Source organism: Limanda limanda, chromosome 6, assembly GCF_963576545.1.
Source record: "Limanda limanda chromosome 6, fLimLim1.1, whole genome shotgun sequence".
NCBI classification, from domain to species: domain Eukaryota; kingdom Metazoa; phylum Chordata; class Actinopteri; order Pleuronectiformes; family Pleuronectidae; genus Limanda; species Limanda limanda.
This window is the reverse complement of record NC_083641.1, coordinates 12,196,634-12,220,917: the sequence shown is the minus strand read 5'-3', so window position 1 is coordinate 12,220,917 and position 24,284 is coordinate 12,196,634. Positions and strand designations below refer to the sequence as shown.

Sequence of the window (24,284 nt, the reverse complement as noted above, 5' to 3'; positions counted from 1 at the left end):
GGTGATAAATGTGGGTGTGTAGATGAATGGTTCAGCAGGACATGTGTGATGTCATGTGTGTGCAGAATAACAATTTGCAGTTTCCCCATAAGATTACATTGTAGCCAAAGCCATTATGTTGCGACTACCAGCGGAGGTGAACTCCTAGACCGATTCCATTCATTTACACACCCACATTTATAAACATAGGGCCCAGGTTGAAAAATACCGGAATTCCCCTTTAACACCAACAAGAAAAGCACTCAGATATCGACACTAAGATGAGCACACTCATGCTACACGCCTGAAAGTGCAGCAGTAACACGGATGAAAACAATGATCAATGTTTGGTTTCTGTATGTGTTTCTCTCTTGACATTTCACTCCTCTGTATATTTATCTCTCTGTCCCTGGATATCTCTCCCTCTCCCCTCTCTCTCTCTCTCTCTCTCTCTGTCTCTCTCTCTCTCTCTCATTTCTCCCTCGCTAAACATTTTCTCTCAGCTCTCTATCACAGCTCTCATACTAGTTTGTGTAACCGGAGTTGAGTGCACTCACTGAACAGCATTTACCATGCTGAAGTGTTGAATATCCCTATAACTCTCCTTCATACCAACATGAAGAGACGATAGATAAGAAAAGAGGAGGGGAGAGCAAAACAGAGAGCGCAGTATGTCGAAAAGCAGGTAGAAAAATTGAGGGGAAAGGAAACTGCAGAGTGTTAGATGGGTTTAGGCTGCAGACGAAAGTGTGGAGGTGCAGGACAGATAAAGAGGGGTAGAGGAAAGAGAGAGGGAGAGAAAGGGGAAGAGCAGGAGAGCAGGCCAAAAATGCTTGGCAAGGCGTATCTATTTTGAGACAAATGGACAATGTTAGGAGCACAGCAGTACACAGAACAGTGTCCTGTCTGTTATTCAGCAGCTATCTGTCTTAGCTGCTCTCTCTCTCACGCGTACACGCTTTGTTCCAGCCAAGTCATTCTTTAAGTTTATTATTAAACAAGTCAAAAGCAAATGATCGCAGCGGCAAGAAAATATATAAATGTTTTTTCTCAGTCTCCAATTCCATTAAAAGACCAAAAGCAACAATATTTTCCTGTGTTCAAGAGTTGCACAGAGGTGCACGGTGCACCAAAGGCTATTTACTTTTCCTTGGACTTGTCCACAGGAAAAAGATATAGAGATCCAGTCCTGTCATAGAACCAAATACAATAAAACAGCATGACAACAATGATACTGATCTAATCCCTTGCTTTGCTACAATTGTTGTTTCTGTTTCACTGAGCCAGATATAAAATGCAACTTATTCTAGGTCATGATTTTGACTCATATTAAGGGCATCGGTTTCCATGTATAAGACCCACAACAATACCAAGTCAGCCCAAAGACAGATGGTGACCTTGAGAGAGCCGGGATAGAGAACAGACATAAATAAATCATATCCTGTGTTCCCTTTTCATTCTAATGAATTTACATGAGAGGTTTAAACTCCCTTCCCTGGATTGTGCAGCTTTCCTTCCCTCGCTGAAGTCACACAAAACTCACTTGGCTTTTGAGTTGATATTTATGTAATATCAACTAGGACTCTGTAAGTCCACAAAGTAATAACAGGCATCTCTGTCTGTCTGTATGTGACTCATATGTCTTTATAACCATTCATCTATCTATTCCACACTTGGCATGTGTCGGATTTGGTGCAATTTGGACACATGATACATTCAATATAAATACGCTACACTTTGAATAAACAGGTGAACAGATCTTTGTCTAGAAGCTATGTCGTGACTTTATGGATCTCTGGACTAAGCCCTTTCTTAACTTGCTAAAGCTCAATTGCTGCAGGTCACTTTTACAGTTTCAGAAAGAAAGCTGCAACCAGCATCACCATAGGCCAAGCAAACAGCCTATTCCATACTGGTAGGTTTACAACAGGCACTGCACTAGCATTGTTAAAGGCCGTTAAAAACCCTGTTATGGTAAGTTTATTTATTGACAATAGATTTTTTTAGTTGTACTTGCTGAAGGTGGATCAACGTTCACAGCACCGGCTGCTGAGCATGTGGTGAAATATAGACAGTTCCAACATTATATAACTGCTTCGAGTGTCCCATTGAGAACATGCAAAAAATAAACCATAAGAGTAAAAGAAATTGAGCAGAAGGAACGTGTTATATTGCATATTATGCAGTGCTATGGTAAAATACAGCAAATTCAACCACTTTGGTTGAATGGCACACGCAGAAGTATACCTTAAACACCAAAATAGCAAAACCCTCCTCCTTGTTTTTCTACAATCTCAATCAATATGTTGATTATTTCTAATCCCTAAATACTATGGATCAGGTTCAAGTAGCTGCCCCACAACACAAAGCTAGAACTGCAAAAGCTAAATATGAAATATCATCCATCCTCCTGTCAATTCAGATGTCCTACAAAGGTATCACTCATGTTCCTCATTCTATCAGTCCATCCATCCATCATCCAAAATATGTCAATCACAACACAAAACCAGCCCGACAATAACATATTCTGTTGTCACCATGGCATATCTCCATGACGCAGCCTGTAGTGCTGTAACCTTGACTGTCAGTGTGCATTCTGAGAACGTCAATAATGTGCATATCCCAACACAAATATATTCTGAACCAGTAAAACCACAGAGGCGGACAGACACAAGCATGCAGACGCATACGTGCATGTGTTAGAAAACGCAGCATCAAATGATGTCACCTTACAAGTGTGGATCTACTAACCCTAATAACTTAACACCAGTTTTACTTCATCTTTATCGATTGTACAATTTTAATAGTCTTGGGACCTGTTTAACGTTTTATGGCTCAGAGAATAAGAAAGGAGATACATTTCAAAGATGTGTAGGCTTTTTGATGAGAGAGAAGTTGCAGAAGAAATTGATTATTGTAAAAAATAGTTTACTTCAAGCTGAAATGTCCTGAAGGAGAAGAATGTTTTAATGTTTTAATGGTTGAAATCAGTTGAAATATACGTAGGTGTTGAGCGAGTCAAAAAGGGGCGGAAGATAAACATATAATAAAAATTTCTTAAACAATAGTGTAAATGCTGAATCAACAATCACCCAAACTTAAGTCTAAAGACTGAACAAAACTTTTTGCAGCAGGAAGTGGTAATTCAACTTTATGTTGACAATCAACAAATCCTCAAATAGTTACTGTTTCCAGCTCCTCCAATGTTAATATTTTTAGATCAGACATTTGAAGATGTTACACTGGTCTGTGGGATAATATAGTTGCTGGCATTTTACAGACAAAACAATTGACTGATCATTACTAAACAATCTAAATGTATTAGTGCAGTTTCATTACAGGGGGAGGAAGGATTGTATTAAAAACTATAATGGAACTATACAAAATAAATGTTTAAATTACAGGAAGGAAGAATTACAATATAGGAAAGATACTGAAATCCAAGAAAACAGCAGTACGGAGTCAGCTATCAACTATAGCAACATATGGGGTGCCGTTTGTCAAGCAGCTCACGCTGAAAATAACAGCAACATTTTGTCACATTTAGCTTCAAACCATGTTTAAAAAACTGGTGTGAATTTTTGAGAGTCACTTTTTTGCACATTTACAACAATATTTGTCAACTTGGAGATATTTTAAATATTTAAATCCAAATGTTAAATGTAACACTTAAATGTTAAATGTTAAATCTAAATCTAAATGTTAAATCTAAATCTAAATCTAAATGTTAAATTTAAATCTAAATGTTAAATATAAATGTTAAATTTAAATATAAATGTTAAATTTAAATCTAATTGTTAAATCTGAATCTAAATATAAATGTTAAATCTAAATGTTAAATATAAATATAAATGTTAAATTTAAATCTAAATGTTTAATCTAAATGTTAAATTTAAATGTAAATGTTAAATTTAAATCTAAATGTTAAATCTAAATATAAATATAAATGTTAAATCTAAATGTTTCGGGTGAAACTAAATATTTAGCTAATATGCAAATTCAAATGCCGGTTACAGGAAGTAGTAACAAAATAAAAGCTCGAGGAAGTCTTAGCGATGTCCTGTGTGTGTCTGTGTCTGCTTCCTCCTCACGTCCCTCTGTCCCCCGCTCACTTTACACTTTATCAATAAACACCAGCGCTGATCACAAGTTATTAGGACACCTACAGGACTGATGTTATGATCTCATACTATCTCATAATAATGAGATACTGACTGCAGGGTCTGTCATGGGAGACTGTGTGTGTGTGGGCTGTGTGTGTGTGTGTGTGTTGGGGGTGTGTATGCTTGTCTCTGTTCCTCTTCACTAAAACTGATAATCACATGTATTTTTTAGTTATTATCCGATGATGACCAATCATGACTTCGGATCGCTCCGTCACTTTAACGCTGACGGTCCTGACTGTGCGCGTCACGTTCTGCTTGTGTTGTGTGGAGCGGGGGACTACGTGCACACGGTGTTTAAACATGTGTTTCATGAGATCAAACAAACACAAAGTAAACATCAGTCCTGTAGGTTTCCTAATAACTTGTAATAAGCGCTGGTGTTTATTGTTAAGGTGTAAAGCGAGCGCGGGACAGAGGGAAGTGAGGCGGAAGCAGACACAGACACACACAGAACAACCGGACTTTTAATGAGCGTCTGTTCTGGTTATAATGATTCAGCGGCAGCACATCGCTAAGACAATGAACGGAGCAGAAAACATGGATCGATCCTGTTATGTCTCTGTATCGATGCACAGTCGCCCACTTCCGCGAGTAGGGAGGCTGTCCCCGCAGCCGCTCAGCCCTGCTCTGTGGCGCCCCGCCCACAACCCGTATCTCATAATAATGACTTAATATGTCATTATTATGAGATACCCGGATGTACATTGTCCTAAACTTTCTCGGGATCTCGCAAAAGTCATTTTGCTGTCCTCATTTCCCCCCGTGTCCCCTGGGGGGCTCCGTAATAAACACACTCTGACTTCCTCGAGCTTTTATTTTGTTACTACTTCCTGTAACCGGCATTTGAATTTGCATATTAGCTAAATATTTAGTTTCACCCGAAACATTTAGATTTAACATTTATATTTATATTTAGATTTAACATTTAGATTTAAATTTAACATTTACATTTAAATTTAACATTTAGATTAAACATTTAGATTTAAATTTAGATTTTAGATTTAGATTTAACATTTAGATTTAACATTTAGATTTAGATTCAGATTTAACATTTAGATTTAAATTTAACAATTAGATTTAAATTTAACATTTATATTTAACATTTATATTTAAATTTAACATTTATATTTAACATTTAGATTTAAATTTTACATTTAGATTTAACATTTAGATTTAGCATTTAGATTTAACATTTAACATTTAAGTGTTACATTTAACATTTGGATTTAAATATTTAAAATATCTCCAAGTTGACAAATATTGTTGTAAATGTGCAAAAAAGTGACTCTCAAAAATTCACACCAGTTTTTTAAACATGGTTTGAAGCTAAATGTGACAAAATGTTGCTGTTATTTTCAGCGTGAGCTGCTTGACAAACGGCACCCCATAGCAACAAGCTAATCTGGCTTTTTCCTGTAAAAGCAGAGTGGTGTTGCAAACATAGTGGTTGGACTTCTTTTTATAAATTCCTTTAAAAACTGGAGGCTGCATCTTTTCTTATCTAGAAATGTGTGGCTCTTGTGTTTCTGCATGTTCCTTTCAGTGATTGTGAAGAGAACCAACCCAGACGTCCTCTAGCCAGTTCAATGTGTCATGTACGGATGAAGGAAAACTAACCTTGATGGGTTTCCCGTCGGGAGTCAGCACTTCCTCGGAAAGCTCCATCATCTTCAGGGCCATGTGTGCGATTGGTTTGGCGTGACTGTCGACCTTCTTGTGAAGTCCTACTGCTACACAGTACGCGTCACCTATTGTCTCGATCTGTGTCAGAAGTGGAGGAGGAGGAGCAGACACAGAAATGAGAAACAACAAAACACCATATTCACTCAGTAGTAGATATTAAGAATATAAGAACTACAGTATCTGACTGTTCTCTTTCTCGTAAGTTGAAGCATTAAGGTCACCTTGAAGAGACACAATTACAAGATTTTAGAGTCATAATATTATTAGTTATAACATTATCACAAAAGAGTTTTAGAATGATTTAGTTTTAATATCGCAAGAAAATTCGTAATTTTACGACATTTAAGTCGTAATGTTAGAGGGGGAATATCAGAAGATGGGTGCCTGCGTTAACATGAGGAATGATTTTTTATTATTAAGTTTTACTTTAGTTTAGGTTCCACACATTCCACACTTTATCATTTTGTTCATCGGCAACACATTATCTACAGTATCAGTACTTTGAAAAGACTGTGTCTATTCCGACGAAAGAACCACACAGACAGAGGAAATGTGTCAGTGGTCGACTGTATATCGTTTCTTACATCTGCATGATATTAAAAGAGGTTTTATAATTTCACACTGAGATTGGAAAGATATTAGATACAGATGGAGTGGAAATATCCTCGGTTCAATTTGTTGCTTATTTAAAAAAAAACTATATTCTCATAAAAATCGAATAAAAACTAATCTGTTTTAACATACTGAGAGCCAATAATCCCCAAAGATGAAATCTTATTAAATATTTTTAGAGTCAGTTTAACATTTTACAAGACATTATAAAAGGCATGAGCAGTAGGTTTAGTTTATCTTATTTTGTTTCTGATAAACGTTGAATGACATTTAAAGGATAAGTCTAGTGCTCTTCCATATTTTTCTTATTGTCAACAAATGTCATGAAAAGGTCAAAGCCAGCGATGTGCAATATAAGTCCATCCCTCAATATTTTATGACTCCCTTACCCTGTCTGCGGCTCTCTGCCCTCAACCCATTAGTTCCTACTAAAAGCATCAATCTTTAAAAATAACTTTCAATACACTGTATACTTGAAATACTGTAGAAAATTTTAATAATGTCCTGAAACAGTCTGCTTTGTACTTTTCAGCAAACTCTCAAACAGGAGTTCATAGTGGATTTTTTGGGAACTATTTTTAGAAGCAGATTAATACATATTTAATTTCTCAGCAGCAGACCTACTTATAAAAAACTATGCCTACGGTAATTCTAATGAAGGAACATGTCAACCACTGTGGCTTATTTATGTTTTTTAATGCTTTTCAGACAATGGAGCGCAATGGCAAAGAATATGAATACGTAGCAGGCTTTGGCTTCACAGACAGAACTTTTTATTTGTTGGTTTTGGTCTTTTAATTGGATTTGATGACAGTAAGAAATAAAAGTGTCAATCTTGTCTTATTAAATAATGTTTGAAATATTATTAGTTGGGCCAGAGTTGACTAAAAGTAATTTAATTGTGTTAATTGGTGAAAATTTCCTTATGATATGGATGAAATTACTAATATCACACTGTGATTGTAAACCAACCATTGCAGTTTTAGTCACATGAGGTCACCAAGACCTTGGACCACTCAAATCGAATCAGTTCCTCTTTCAGTCCAAGTGACAATTGGTCAAAATTTGAAAAAGTCTCTCAATGCAGAATTAAATATAACTTTTTTGTAGTTCCAATGAGAAGCAATCTCAGTTGAGAATTTAAATAGCATTGTAATGATTCCAAAATAGAAAATAATTAATATGGGTGACTTATTCAAATAGATCCATCACCCCTGCAAGGTGAATGATTTTTGTAATTTCAATACACTTTATTCGTTGTCTACAGGAACAAGGTCAGATATTACTACTAATAAAGCAAAAGTAAGACACAAAATTACCTTAGATTTATATCATCATGAAGAAGAGACATCCCCAGTCCCTGGTTGGGCTTAAAAAAACAGATACTGCAGTGGTTGCAAGTACCTTTCGAAATGAAGTAAAAACAATCTACTTAAAGCTAAAAGAGCAAATGGTAATAAAGCCAACAATGAGTGCCACTTTCAGGGATGTGTTGCTGTGTTTCCAGCTGAACGAGTGAGCTTAATGTCAGGAAAGCATGAAGACAGAAAAGCAAATGGCAGAGGGGGAGAAATAGGAGGGGAGAAAAGAAAACTAGGAGACAAACTGCTCTGGTTTAAAGGCTTGCCACCGGCTAAATTGTTTCGACAGTAACCATGACACTGGGAACATATGGGTTCCACCATCAACAAGGCAACCATATGCGGAGGGAAGATGGAGGCTCAGTCTTGTTCTTGCTCTCTTTTACATACACACACACACACAACACACACTTGTCCTTTGCTACACACATCAACCCTCTAACACACTATTCAATCCGTCTGCTTTCCTCTCTGTAGCTTTCTTCCTTTTCTCAAGACATCTGACAAATTTCTAAGGGATAATACGTAGGAAATGTGGAACGAGTAAAACTGAAGAGAAGAACTGACACTATGACAGTGGATGTAGAGGACGAGGGTAAAGAGAGGGAACGGCAGCAGACCACAGCGATGACTGTAACTAGGGCCCAGAGCCACACTGTCAGATGGACAATATTGACACATCTTTGTTCAACTCCCACAGACTGGCCATTAATCAAATACATTTTCCACAACACAAGCACGCACACACAAACACACACACAGACAGGACACACACATAGTGCACACAAAGAACCCAAGAAACCAAGGCTCTACTTTTCAGGGAAACTGTCACATCCTGGGAAACAATTACTATTTGATGATGTGCCCTCTGTGTCCACATAATCCCTTAAATGTTTTAAGTAATTCCTCTGACCCTCCTTTTGAATCAACCTGCCTTCCTCCCTGATATCCCATTGTGTCCCGGTCACAGTATTAATGCATCACACAAAGCAGACGCGTGAATCTTTCCGTCTACTGACCTTATAAACATCCAGAATGCCGCATTGGTAGTCAAAGCGGGTGTAAAGCTCGTTCAGCATGGAGATGACCTGCATGGGGGTGCACTGGGCGCACACGGCAGTAAAGCCCACGATGTCCGAGAACAGCATGGTGACGTCATCGAATTTGCGAGCGGGCACTGGCTGACCCTGCCACAGCTTCTGTGCCACGTCACCTGGAAATATGGAGTAAAGGAGATCCACGGTTCTCCTCTTCTCCTCCTCCAGCGCCTGGTGAGTTCGTTCTAATGTGGCCTAGTGGAGGAGAGAGGAACAGAGGGAAATTAAGAGGTTTGCTTTTGCTTTGATGGAGGCACTGATGAAAACATTGTTAGCATGTGGGAGTACTGCACCTGGGGCTTGATGATATGGCTAAAAATATATCATGATAAAAAACATTATATCAGTTATAACAAATATACATGTCACTCTAGGTAGGTCATTTGCAGAGTGCACACCTCTGCCAAGCCACAACAGTTGTCTTATATTCAATCAAGCTGCACCAAATTGCACACACTAATATAAGTCTCCTATATATTTTTTATATCAAGACGCAAGAATTATTGCCTGAGAAATCCGGGAAAACGTTAAAAAAAAAAAAAAAAACGCCCTATCTCGCAAAGTCAAAAAGAGATCCCTGGATCTGCCCCTTTGGATGCACAACAAAATTTAATGGGTTCTTTTTTATGAAACCATCCTTCCACCAAGTTTCACTCAGTTGTATTCGGCCCAAATCTGCTTTCAGTCGAACAAACTAAAAAACAAGTGGAGAGAAAACATGATCTCATTTGCAGTCAAAACCTGTGTTACACCTCTAAACCTGCTTGAGCAATGGATGAACTATATGTTGACATATGTTGAAACTTTTTATATTGCTATAAAAGAAAGAATACGTTTCATTTTGATTGCGTATCCTTATATACATATTTCTATCTAAGGGCGAGCTTCTTGATGCCAACTCGGTGCGATACCATTGTTCAAGCGGCATGTCGACTAAGAAATTGCTATAAATAACAGTGGCCTGGGGGAGAAGCTACAGCGAGCGAGTGATGTAGTAAGCACATGCACAGGATGGATGGGTCAAGACTCAGTGACTTGCTCAAGGGTACTTTGAAAGCCAATTATAAGAGCGAGTCCCAGGAGCCTCCATCTTCCAGCCAGAATGGATTTGAGCAGGCTACACTAAGATTCAACCTGTCACTACAGCTGATAGATTGGATGTAAAATCAGTGTGTGGTCTCAAACATGACGGAGAACTCAAAACATGGCGACAAAGTGTATAGAATATTTTCACTATTTCATTTTTAATTTAGATTGGTGGTCAATAGTGAAGAACTGCAGACAGTAATAGAAAATGACTGTCAAGTATTTTAGGATGTCAAACTATTTAACGTGACCAAAGCCGCAGGTTGGAGATGCAATAGGAGGACGCGTGGGGCTCTCAGTGTTTGTTGTGGCCTGTTGATAACTGGTTAAGTGCTAATTAAATAATTTAAACCTAACCTCAAATCCTGTCATCAGTTTTAACTGTTAGGTGAATTTTTCAAAATAAGGGCCATTAAGGGGCCACAATTTACACAGAGGGGCCAATAACATATATAATTATATATATATATTTATTGTTAGTATTGTTAGTAAGTACTGGAGTATTTAAAGAAAATTCTACTCACAGGAGAGGGCCAGTGCCCCCTGGCCCCATCCCTGGATTTCCCCCGTCTACATAATGTAAAACCATTCTCTAAGGCTAAGGAAAATATTAAAAAAAAATACCATATAACCCAACGTGGGCAAGGGCAACATCCAAATCAGCCTCATCATTGTTATTTTTCAATATTTTTAAGTGAAAACGAAATTACCAATCTCCCTAAAATGACTCATCACAGTCGCAAAATCTGCCCAAATAATCACATTATAATTTGTTTCTAATTATCATTTATTTTTGAGTTCATATCGTTCATATGCTGGTCAAACTGTTCCAGCAAAAACTGCATGCATTGCTCACATAATTGTCTCATAAAAAACAATATGATGAGCCCATTTTTCAACAATGGTATTGTTCTGTAAATACTCAAAGACCCAGGTTTAAGGGGTAAATCATTCTACCTTAAGTTTGTCCATTCTCTTCTTCAGTCCATCCTGGGCTTTAGCCTGCTCCCCCACCAGGATAACGTCCCGTGTGGCATCATGGATGGGGATATCTGACAGATAGAGGCCCCTGCCCATCAGCTCCTCAAGCTTATCGACACGTGGCGAGCCCAGAAACATCAGCGAGCTGGACTCTGGCACGTGGATCATCTGACCCTTCAGCTCCATGACCTGGTAGGGAGAGAAATCACATGCGATTAAGAAGGTTCATTCAGAAAATTAGGCTTTTTGATGAGTTTTTTCGAATAAGTTTTACACTTAGAAATTTTTTTTAAATTATCCTGGGTTCATGCAAAAATACACAAGCTCATACTTAGGCTTTCATTAATATGGACGAGCGCAGTCCCCGTTCTAAATCTGCCTGTTTTCTTGTCCTGTGTTATTCCTTGTCACAAGTGAGTCCTCCTAAATCATTTCGACAATATTTGAGCTTTTCATGAACAGTGCATGGTGCAGGGTGAAGCTCGAAAAGCTTGTGTTCATCCTACCTGGTCTATCTAAAGTGCAGATTTTATAGTCAATGTTTCTCATAAAATTAAACTGAATTTGCTTTATTAGTCTTTCTGTTTTCTACAACCAGAGGTAATTTTCATTATAACATACTCAGGAGAGTATTATTCTGGAGATTTTAGAAGAGATAGGGATGCACAGAAAAGAAAAAAGGCATCATCCATCCATCATCTATTAATCTTTCAAGGTCGCACTGGAGCTGGAAGAAATCCAGCTGACATTGGAACGAGAGGCAGGATAAACCCCGGACAGGTTGCCGGTCCATCAAACAGCCGACACACAGACACAAACAAACAATAATTTACCCAGTTCTATGAGCCAATTAACCTCACCTGTCTGCCTGGCTTTGGACTGTGGAGGAAGCCGGAGAAAATACACACAGCCACAGGCGAAACATGCTGACCCATATAGAGGGACTGTAAAAACTGGGTAAACTGGTGACCTAGAAATCTAGGAGACAATCCTGTCAGTGTCGTAATCACTGGGTTGACTCCCAGAGGCCATGTCCTTGAATGACCTATAATAATACATGTAATGTTTTTCAAGACGATATATTTGAGTGGGTGTAGGATGAATTAAGATGCACACTTGCTAGGAAAGAACAGATATCTCTATCAGATGTGCGACATGTGTTTTTAAATAAACACGAACGAGACAGCATTTCCACAAACAGCACTGTCTCCAAAAGTACCGGAAAGATATGACGAAGAATTAGTTTCACATGGTTGCACTTGCACATAATGACAAATGTGCAGGACCTGCTTAACAGAGGTGTAATGAGCACGAAACTGAAAGGACTGCCTCGTCTTTCTCGTGTGTAGAAGAGAAACAGTAAAATGGTCTTGGGTGGGGAATTATCAAAGGAAATGTTGGGAAAAGACATAACTGCCCTTTTAAATATGACTTTTAGCTGTTTCATTGTGCTAACCACCTCTGCTTGGGGCTCTGTAGATACACCACTCTTCTTCTTCTCCCCCCATCATTAGCTTCTCTCCCTTCCTGCTCCTTCCTTTGCTCTCTTTTCCCTTCTCTCCATCTCCACCTGTCTTACATGGCTGCCTGTCTCTTCCCCTCTCCGCGCTCTTCCTCTTTCTGTCTCCCCCATTCCTTCTCCATAGTGTCAGGTAGATTATTCCGCCAGTGAGCACACAGCAGCCCTGTTTTATTTATAGCACAAGGCTCTCCTATGTCTGCATAATGCATACAGTCTGCACACAGAGGTCTACACACACACACACACAGTGTTTCCCTTACGCAGAATACATCCAACAGGGAAACACACACACTGCCTTTGACACTGACATTCGTGTGTGTTTGTGTGTGTGTGTGTGTGTGTGTGTTACTATATAAATATATATAAATATACACATACATGGAAACATCCAGTATACAATATGCACATAAGCTTCAGAACAACACAGGGTCAGAGTTCAAGACGCGTTTATCCCCTGGAACACAACTTGGTGTGATGATGCCGTCAGTACAAACTACTATTTGACAGACTGAGAACCACATTGATTCAGCTAGCAGGTAGAGTTACTTTTTGTAAAAGCACATTGCTGCTGTAACTGTATGAAATCTGCACATTGTGGGGCACATATATAAATGAATGAGGATATATATTTAAATGGGCACAGGTCTCCTCACTGTGCAGTATATACATGCACGTACATCTGCAGTAGAGGAATGTGAGCTTACTATCATCCATCTCCATGGAGACAGTAAAATCAGGGAAGCCAGGAGCCAGATGCAAATGAATAACCTTCCTTGTAGAAATGTACTATTCTCGGTCCCTGCTGTGTCTTTAAATGTCTTTATATCTCAACGTCTGTCTTCGTCACACTGTTTGGAATCAGTAAACAAAGTATTTGAGATTACTCTTGAAATGATGAGCTCAAATGTCACAGTCATCTCCAACCAGAAAGAAAAGACAAGAAACAGAGAAACGTTGCTTTAGACAGGCAGGAAAGCTTCTTATATTGAGATCTGCAATTAACTTGTCTCCTATAATGTCACAATAATCAATCATTTAATCAGACTTTGTTTATATCTTAGAACACTTTTCATCCAAATGAATGTAACACAAGGTGCTTCACATAAAAACCAAGAACTTTGGACACACTATCTCACCCATCTTCAGGACATGCCCCTAGCCGACCGAACCCACCTGCACCCCTCAAAGACCCCCCAGCTCCCATCCATGAGACCTCCTCAGCCCCAACCGACCAGCCTGCAATTGGGTCTTTACCTTTGCAATGAAACGTCTCCATCAGAAGAAACACGAGCAAGCCCAGCCGCCAATGCACAATGCACAACTCCCAAAAATATCAATCAGGAAAGACTACAGGCAGAATAAAAAAAAGGACTAAGATTCAATTGGTACACCAAAAAAATAAAAGTGAACAAAGAAAAAGAAAATTGAAAAATATGTATAAAAGAGAATAAAATAATTAATCTAAAAAAAGAGACAGATTGAAATGATGGAAACAAGCACGTCATAAACAGGAAATAGCCTTTTATATCTACTTCAGCTACAATACTTGGCACATGCTACTGTAGGTGCACACTAGTTGGATCCGACAGCCTGAAACCGAAGGTAAAACACAGGTCACTAATCTATGAAGCCCAGACTTTCCTGTCAGCACTGTAATGTCTCAAATGAGGACTGCACCTCATCACAGCCTCAGACAGGGAACGTCATCAAACCATCCTGCATCTCGTCCTAATGTTTTGTTTTACTATGTCTCACTGCGTCGCTGCTGCAAAACGATCTAACTGTTGGCTTTTTGATCATGCACAGTCGGTCTAATTATACCAACATCTCACCATCTCTGAGTTTGTTTCGCTGTCACTCTCATTTTCGTGTCAAAAACTCTCTCTCCATCTGACACACATACACACACCGATGCAGATACAAACCATACATGGACACACTCACATACACACTCACACACATCCCTGGAGACAGTTGTGTTGGCCTAGTTGTGTGTCTCTGTTTAACTCAGCGCTCTTCTCTCCTGCCCGCATCTCTGTCACCACAGCAGAGAGGAGGTGAGTGAACAAAGTGAAAAAGGAAACAGAGTGGTGAAGGGAAAAAAAAAGAGTGACACAGAAAGACGGGACACAGAGGACGAAGACGGAAAATAGTAGCACTGTAGACGTGATGAAAGCCTGTCGAGGGAGTAAAAACATCAAAAAACACGTGCTGACAGAAAATTCTATAAAAGACTTGACTGTACTTTAGGGAGGCAGAATGTAGAGAAACTAAGAGCAGATAAAAACACAACAGAATGCTTTGCCCTAGTCCAGTGCGCTGTGGCGATTACTCTTTGTAGCAGGTTGTTACAAATTTACACCGAGCTTTTGTTCAAGGTCGCTGGATTGTCACCACGAGGAGGTAAACAAATTTCAAGGTAGCTCTGTGCCTGAAATCTTCAGAGACAAATTTCTTGTTCATGTGTTATATAACGGGTAATCAGCAAAGCGTTTATGGAGCGCTTGTGCAGTAAAACATATAATTTTATTTATGTTCTTGAAAGCAAGTTTCATCAGTATTCTTTCAGCTAGATGTATATATCAACAAATACTGATTTAGACCCAACTACTACTATTCACATGTAGAAAAAGACCAAAACTGACCAAAACATTTACCCAAAAATATGTCAATGCCTTTTTTTCTCTATCAAATTATAATGGAAGCTGTGTAATAATCAAATCTATCATAAGTATTATTGATTGCTGTCCTGAATCTTCATGATTTGCCCTTCAGAATTGCCTTAAATACCCCTTTAGGTCACTTTCTATGCATATTTGTGTTTATTTTCGCTTCATGTATGCCTGACATTTGTGTACATGCACATGTTTATATAAATGTTTTCGTACCTTGTAATTACGAGGGCTGAGCATTACACACTGTGTGCTGCACATTTGACATATGACGGATGTATTACATGTACAGATTCAGGTTATTACCGCCATGGGCAACAGGGAGCTGAAGTAGGATGAACAGGAGCGAGGGGAGGGGAAGGGAGGAAAAAAGGCTGAAAGGGCCAGAGATGGAAATAGAGGCAGAGGGTGACGAGAGAGAGAGACACACATGAGGAGACGGAGATGCACTGGATGTACGAGTGAAAGAGAGGAGGAGAGGAGGATAGCGGAAGGTGGAAGGTGGAACGGACAGCTAATGGATTGTCGTTTGTGAGCAGACTCGGGCATGTCAACAGGCTCTCATTTGCATGAACAAGCACTGAGCAGCAAAGAGTCAATGAGTCAGCCTCTCTCATCCTTCTCTCTCTCTCTCACTCACACACACACACACACACACAAACCCACAAAAAGCTGCAACACACTTATCTTGTGAGACCCCGGCTGTATTGTGCAGCACTTTCACAGTACATCCCACTCTCACAGCAAAACATGTGCACAAGCACAGGCGCTCAAACTCACACCACATTACAAAACACACACACACACACACACAGGAGGGTACAAGGACACAGAATGTCTTTGTCACTGGCTGCTTCAGTTTAAAGAGTGGGCAGAAGGTTAAAATGCTGATTTCACATTTAAATACACTGTAAATGTAAAAGTAATCGGTTACTGGGACTGTTTGAGTCACACATAAACTCTTCAGTTCTTTCACACACTGGAACATCAGTCATATAGTTTCATGATTCCTTTAAAAAAAACTCACACAGACATTAGTAATAATCAATTTATAGCCTTCTTTTTTTCTTCTTAGAAAAACATTAACAGACTGATATCATAGACTTTATATAAAGATATTCAAAGCATTTCCATCTCTATTGTCCCTACAAGTTCCATTGTACAAAAATGTTAATATCCCTTCCATTGTTCCAGCCATCCTGCCCTTTTGACATCTTTTGGAGCTGCTGTCAATCATAACATTTCACTCTGTTTTTATAGCATCAAATAACAGACACCATCTTTGAGAAACATTTGTTTGACGTGTACTTTGACTGTTTAGTCTGGTCCACTAACATGGAGGAGGCAGCATTTATGGGATTTTCTCTGGCTTATGTACTAAAAGTCATTCAATTAGAATATTAATTATAGACTCAACAGATATGGAAACACAGCTCTGAGGCCAGAATTGAGAAATGAATTGAGAAATGTCAAATATGCCAACTATGCCAAATTATTTAATCAAAATTGATGAAGAAACATCCCAAATATCAATAGTAATGGATGGTCCACATAATGTGTCTGATTTCGGATTTCTCCCTAAGTGTGATTAAGGTCCCTCCAATAACTTGTCCTGGCTTAAAGAAGAAGAACTTGAAACTCAAACCACCTTAGAGTCGAATAATGAAGATGATAACTCAATGTACTAAATAACAGACATTGGCCGAATGTTGTTGATGTTTCATCTGTCTCTACATGTCAGGTGCTGATGTAAGGATAACACAAGCAGACCTTATCATCTATCTATCCAATGTGAGAGTATATTAAATAGGAAAAGTATGAAGCCAAGATATTTCAAACTAAAACCAAGTTGATTTGTTGTGCTGTTTTCTCTTTATTTCTTATTTTTCTCATCTCTTACATTTTCATTCGCCCTGGTTTGTAAATGTATCCAGAGTAGACAGAGGTGCAGAGGGCAGTGATTTTCAAAGCGCTCTCCGGTGAACAAACAAACCGTTACGGCACTGATTTATCTAGAAACAGATCAAACGTGGTGCTAATGTCAAGATTCTCTTTGTACTCCGACACGCAGGTGCACACATGCAGATACAGAAACCCCTACAAACACAATACTGCAGCATTTGTTCTATCATCAGATGTGACACAGCAGATTTGAGTATCCTGTTGGTTCCTAAACCAAGATATATTTGTCGGCTGTCAAAATCTTCCTTGTCCTCTATCTCTATTTTTAACTGGCCGACATGAGGCGCAAGCATCATTGAAAAAAAGTAGGATTAAAATGTCCATCCATCTGTTATTTATACAGCTTTTCATTTCTTGGGTCGCAGGGGGAGCTGGAGCCAATCCCAGTCTGATATTGGTTGAGAGGTTGGTAAACCCTGGACAGGTTGCCAGCCCATCGCAGGGCCAACATGCACAGACAAACCTAATCTGCATGTCTTTGGACTGTGGGAGGATGAAAACTGAAGAAAAACCAGATGCAGAAGAAGAAGAATTTGAACCAAGAGCGTTTCTTCTCTTCTCCACCGTGCCGCCCAGGATTTAAATTGAAATATTAAAATCATCCAACTGTGTTAACATCAACTCAAAAAAGCAGTTGTTGATCAAACAGCGCACTGGTCTAGGCTTGAACTCTTTCTAAATGTTTGTTTTAACATCTAACACTCACCCTAAGCCACGCTTCAACCAAAAGTTCTAAAGTTTTAGTCCAGGGAACATTTTTCAAGGAACTAAAATGTTCCTGCAGACCATTGCTCACCTGTGTTTCCACCTGGGACTAAAGACCAGGGGAGGTAGGCAAACTATTATGCTGATGCTGATGTAAGGCTTCGGTTGAGGCAACACTGGATATGTGAGGAGCACTACTATGAAAATAAATTCTTAACACCCCAAATGCTTGATTTAAAGTGAGAAATTCAACAAGCTACTGCAGATTGACAATGAGATGAATGAGACTAACTCCTGCCACTATAGGCTCAAAGAACAAGGATGGTAAGACTCTAAAATAAAAAATTTTTTAAAAGCACTGAGTGACTGAGGAACCAGAATCATGACTCTTTTAAACAAAGGCTCTTTTTTCTCCGACTCATTTCAGACATTTCCCTGACATATTCTTGATGATCCTTCTGTTGAGAAGTGGTCGGAAGATGAGAGATATAGTTTCCTATACACAAATCAAGCCGGCTTAATTCCAAACAGCTCGTCTATCATGCCTGACAATCAATAAAAAACAATAGCTCTTAGCTTCAAATTCTTATAAAAAATCCAATATCTAGCTTCCAACTGGTAAATGGAGCTGAAGATGGCAAATAAGCGATTCTTCGTTTGCTTTACAACTCAGCATGATGAAACTACTTTTTCTTGTTTCAAAACTCTGATGCATGATAATGTGTGTCGAAATAAAATCATGCTTCACTTCTGTCTGACAGAGACACAGCAAGTCTAGGTGAGGAGGATTTACATGAAAGATATAGGAGACTGTAGAGTGAGGGGAAATGAGATGATGCACTGTTAGAGGAGAGCTTCTGACAGTGCACCCTGTGAACACTACCCTATGTGCTGACCCTGGCACTCACACTAAGAAGAGGGACAGAGAGAGGACAGAGAGAGAGGCCGTTTGACCTTTTCAATAGGTCTGTGGACGTCTCTCGCACAGCGCATGTCCCTGGGCAAAGACAGGAAAGAAGTCAAACTGAAAATCCACTCCAGGCCACTCAAACGCACACACACAGTGCAGCACAGGGGAATGTGGCCTCTTTACCTTGGCATGTCGCCTTCTCTCGTTGCCCTTTCTAGTGAAAATGTCAGCCTGTCCCTCTCTTTCTCTATGTCCTTTTTCCGCCTCTCTGCCCAGGTGACAGAAGATTCACACGGCAAAAAGAAAGAAAAATAGATTCCGCCCCACCTCCGCTCCGCAAACACACACTGCAACGAAAATCCTTCAAGTGTCTAGCAGAGAGTGTTTGGTGCTTGGAGGCAGTGTCTAACTTTAACCTCAGCGAAGCCAGGACCGATCACTGGTGACACACAGAACAGGGAATAGAAGAGGAAGCCACCCTGATTCAGTGGGCAGTGAATGGGACGGATGAGATAGACAGATGATTATGAGGCCACTGTACAGAACCAGAACAGAGACACCTCAGCTAACCTTGAGCTGAAACAGCTGTGACTGAACAGGAACTCCCACTCATTTAGCATAGAACAAGTTTAAAACATTATAAATGGTTTATCAAAACTAGCACACAAGCTAGTGTTTTGATCAGTGAGGCAGCAGTCATCCAATGTGATCAGACTGATACGTAGGCTGTGTTTAAAGATGGACGACTTGACAACTCCCCAAAAAGTGAAGAAAGAGTGTCTTGATTGCCCCTGAATCTGCAGTTGTAAACAAATTCCTTTTCCCGCTGTAATATCCAGGTCAGTGTGCTTCCTCCATCACTCTGTATACATTAGTCATCATGAGGGAAGAAGACAACACTTCAAGTTTAACAATAGACCTATTTTTGTGTTTGACTTGAGCTCAAGATGCATGTGGCTCTCTCACACGTACACAAACACAGAGACACACAATCCTGCACCGCAGCCGGACTGATCAATTTCTCCTCTGTCAGTTCTGTTTAGCATCAGGCTGTTTGGTGCTGTCACTGACAGCCTGCAGAGACCATCCGATCAATACATAACTGGATACAGCACACAACTCCGATTGTTTCATTCTTTCGGTCAAATTGGAACCAGTTCAAATCTCACGCCTGCAAAACATCACTGGCCTGCGGTTGTGATGTAACATGTAGTGGAATTAATTTTTTATCTTTTTCACATTCAAGATGTGACACACGTATATATTCAATGGGCAACAACATTGCTATACCTCCCGAAAAGCAAATATCTGATATTTTCAATCATATTTCCGCTATATACATGTTTCGTTTGTTAGCACTGCAAGGCTGAACTACAAGTTTGCAGCTAAACGTAACATCACTGCACCAAATAACTGCTACACAGACGTCTGCCTCACCCAATATATTTACCTGGAACACAATGTTCTACTCTGCTGTTAGGCAGATCCTTGATATAGACTTTATCGCCACCTTCTGCCCCGGCATGCTTGTTTGAGTGTTTGTCTTTGTTTTTGTTTTCTCATCTGGATTGAGATATTTAGTAAAATGAGGGTCATGTGGAAAGATGATTTTTGTTGAAAGTGGAAGTTATCCGTGAGAAAAAATATCCACATTTGTACAGGCAAGGCATCAGACATACATCCTCTCTGGGATAACACTGTGAAAACTTACTGCTACTACTAAGTATCATCCGTGAAGCCAAAGGTTGATATTAGCATAAAACATGATGCAGGTCGAGAATGTCACTGTTGTTCACAGACAAAATACACAAAATATCACCAAGAGCAGTCTTTTCAACATTGGGCGATATGCCATTGATTTAAAATTCTTTGTTAGAACCATGTTTTGAATAAACCATATTTTTAATAAACCATGTTATTCATGAACTACCAGCCATGTCACCCACTGCAACAGTATTACTCTTTCATGTGTAATCATTTTAAGGCGTTCTGGGTGACAGTGGAGCTCCATGGTGGCATGTCTGGATTTCAGTTTACCATGCATTCATTTGGCCATGAATACTCATACATCAGAACTGCTTGTAAGATGGCCATATTGCTTCAGAACCCCCTCTTCCCACATCACGGGCTTTGCAGTGCTTTGCCTTTTCAAAACCATCGATCAGCTATGCAGAGGTGAGGAAATAGACATGTTTTAAACTTCTTTCTCTATGATAGTCAGCGTTTCCCCCTGTCTTTCATTTGGATTAAAACCTTTTAACTGATTTCCAAAATGGTCGAACTGCCAGCTGTACAAACCACTTCTTGCCTTGTATAACTGTCTCTGCAATAATACTCTTTAGTATATAGTAAAAAAAATATGGATCTGTACAGTGTCATCTGTTATGTGTGACATCTTTACCTTCTCCTTGGTACCAGTCTGTGAGGCGTCAGGCCTGGTGCGGATGGTAAACGGGGAGGCAAGCCTCTGCAGGATGCCCTGGAACAAAGGCTCCATCTTGGGCGATACAATCTCAAAACATTCCCTGAAGGAGAGGTTCCGGTGAGGCTCTATGCGAGCCTGCCGCCTCAGTCCTTCTCCAAGCTGCAGTAGCTCCATGCGAGGCCCCAGGACGAGGTGGAACGGAAAGGCACGGCAGAACGTGGCCATGGCGATGCTTAGGTCGCTGGGGTTGGTGGACAGAGAGAGGAGAGGCCTGCTCGCTGAATCAGCATTGGGGAGGGAGGACGGGGAAGGAGGGTGTGTCTCTTGGATTTGGAAGGACAGACACACAGTGGGGACAGAGGTTGGAAAAGGGGAGGGAGAGGACGGAGACCAGGAGGGTGAGGCAGTGGGGGACGCAGTTGGAGTCGGGGTTGTGGAGTCGCCGTCGGGGTGTTCTGTATCTTCATTTGGTAATAAAGGAGTTAGTGGTTGCACTTCCTCCACCTCAACCTCTGAATGAAAGATCCGCCGGGCGACTGCTCTGATCAACCCTGGCATGACCAATCCAACCACAGGAGCTGGATTGAAACAGTGAAGAAGCAACAACTTTCCCTGTCCATCTCCTCGCTCCACAACGTTGCCCAACTTTCTTCTCCCTTTCTCCTCCTCATGGGGATCCTTGCACTGGAAGGAGGGGCTCTCCGAGGAGGCCCGACGTCCTGTGGAGGTTCGAATGTGTTCTAAAATGGCGTCAAAGCCGTTGAAGAAATCCTGGAGGTTACCGCCTACAGCCCGTAGCACTCGTTCATTCTCCTCAAAGCAGAGGCTGAAGAACTCCTCTCCGAAATGTTCCCGCAGCTCGCAGAATGGTAATCCTGGGAAAGGGAGGACATAAAACATGAATGTTTGCAATGCAGAAACCATTACCTCTGCTCCATGGTCTGTTTAAGCTAAGATTTAAATGCAGCAAAACATAATTTCAACATAGTAACCACAGAAAAGCAAAGCAATCAAACATCAAAGCCGTGCTAAAATAATTAATTAATTTTGATTAGATCAAATAATCATATGAATGAATTACGCGGTAAAAATAGGATTCAATTATTAAAATTTATATTAACGAGACGAAAATGAAAATACAAAAATGTGCTAAAATATAAACAGTTTTGGAAGCACAAATGAAAACATCACATCTGGTCTGTTCCTAGCTGAACTCACTCAGGTTAGTTTAACACGATGCATTTACTTTTTCCAGAAATCTCTGTCCATCCGTATGTGGCTCATATATGTCGAGAATCACACTTGGCCTGTGTATTGTTAAGGGCCCAAGGTCGGAGTGCAATGTTGAATGTGGTGCGATTTGGACATGCAATATGTTTAATACTAATACAATTTGAATAGGTCTGTAACAGCGGCGGCTGGGACTCATCAACATAGTAACCACTGTAAATCAAAACAACAGCGCATTCACAACAACCAGTTAGGGCTTCAGCGTACTGAGTCAAGCTCTAGGGAAGCTTCATGGTTCTGCGGAATGCTTCCACCAGCAGGTCTTGCCACAGCTCAATTACTGCAGGTCACTTTGATTGTTAGCTGCAACCAGCATTAACATAGGCCAAGCAAACAGACAATTCCATACAGGCTAGTGAAGAACAGCCACTACACTAGTAGTATTTATAGCGGCTTACACCTATTTGCAAGTGGTAAGATAATATTGACAGCCGGGCTGATGTAGTGTTTGGTTTTGTTTGCCAAGCCTTAAATTTAAATTTAGCGTTGAGAACTGTAATGTTCATCTCTAGTCAAAAAGTGGCTAAAAGGCATTTGCTCAACATTAGGGTCAAATGAGGACCTTCGACAGGAGCTCAGAGCTGAACTGCTGTTGTTTAAACTGAATGGATTATGTTGAGCTGTCATAGGCACAGATGCCTTCTTCGGTGCTAAGGCTTCCTGGACGCCTCTCTAGGGTTTTATTTCTGGCACATCCAACTGGGAGGAGATCCCTGGATGGATCCTGCACATGCTGTAAGGATTATATCTGCAATCAGGGTTCCCGCGCAGGAAGAGCTGGAAGATGAGGCTGGTGGAGAGGGATGTCTGAGCTGCTGGGCTAGCCTGCCAGTGTGAGTAGCACCCAGATAAGCAGCATAAAGTGGATGGATGAATGGATAAACTACTTCCCAACTCCCAGTTGCTACTTGTGTAACAAGCTACAAAAACATGCACTATAATTACACATTGAATGGCCTGCACAGCGCAAATTTGCTCTACGCTTTGATTTACTTGAACATGGACCTAGGGTTTTTCAATCACAACTAAGGGCGGGGATGGTACAAAGAGAGGGAGACAGGAAAGGGTGATCTGAAGGCAAAGGCAGGAGACCAAGAGTGGAAAGCTGAAAAGGAGAGTGACGGAGCTGGATCGGAAGATAAATTAATACAGTTAATGCAGTGGAGGTAGCTCTGCACAACAAGACAGGACAGAGGATGAGGTCTAGGAAGAGGTAAAATGTTTTACATAGAGGCAGGAAGTGATGTGAGATGGTACAGAGGGAGCACTGGGTGACTCACCAGGACAATCTGTGTGAATGTGTGTGTTACGTTTTTTCATGAAAAGCCACATGAAGAGACAGTAGAAGCATCCAGTGTGAGTCATGCTGGGTGTGTGTGTTTTTGCATGTGTAAATAGTTGTATACTTGTGTCTGCATGCGCACTACCAAGGACCTTTTTTTCATCAAAAGGGTGTACAGTGTGTGTTTTAGAGGTGAAGCCTGGGGGGATGGTTTTGGGGGCATGTGTGAAGTGTTCACACCATAGACTGTACGTAAAGATGGATGCAATCTTCACTTCCTCCCACTATCCAGAAATAAAGCCAAAAGACGCTGCCATCTTGCACCAATGATGTCACTTGAGACTGTGCAGTAGCGATAGCGGGGTGGAGCCACAAATCAATCATAAAATCAGTTTCAGCTGTCAATTGTGATGTTTCACCCCGTTTTTATAGAATTAAATTATTAATTTAAACCAAACTCACTGGCAAAATATAACAATTGAAAACACAACAGTATGATAATAACTACTTAAATGACAGAAACCATCTTTGAGAAAAAAATATATGATAGT

General features: G+C 40.2%; 1 protein-coding gene across 1 annotated transcript in view; it reads right to left on the bottom strand.

Annotated features, from left to right (window-relative positions):
* The window catches only part of gucy1a2 (guanylate cyclase 1, soluble, alpha 2), a 36,304-nt gene that overhangs the window by 3,673 nt on the left and 8,347 nt on the right, over positions 1–24,284 (bottom strand). The window contains exons 4-7 of the mRNA XM_061073766.1: positions 21,138–22,036; positions 10,942–11,154; positions 8,821–9,093; positions 5,763–5,906 (exon numbers count right to left, since the gene is read on the bottom strand). Coding sequence (XP_060929749.1) covers positions 5,763–5,906; positions 8,821–9,093; positions 10,942–11,154; positions 21,138–22,036 — 1,529 coding nt within the window. The remainder of the gene's footprint in view (positions 1–5,762; positions 5,907–8,820; positions 9,094–10,941; positions 11,155–21,137; positions 22,037–24,284) is intronic.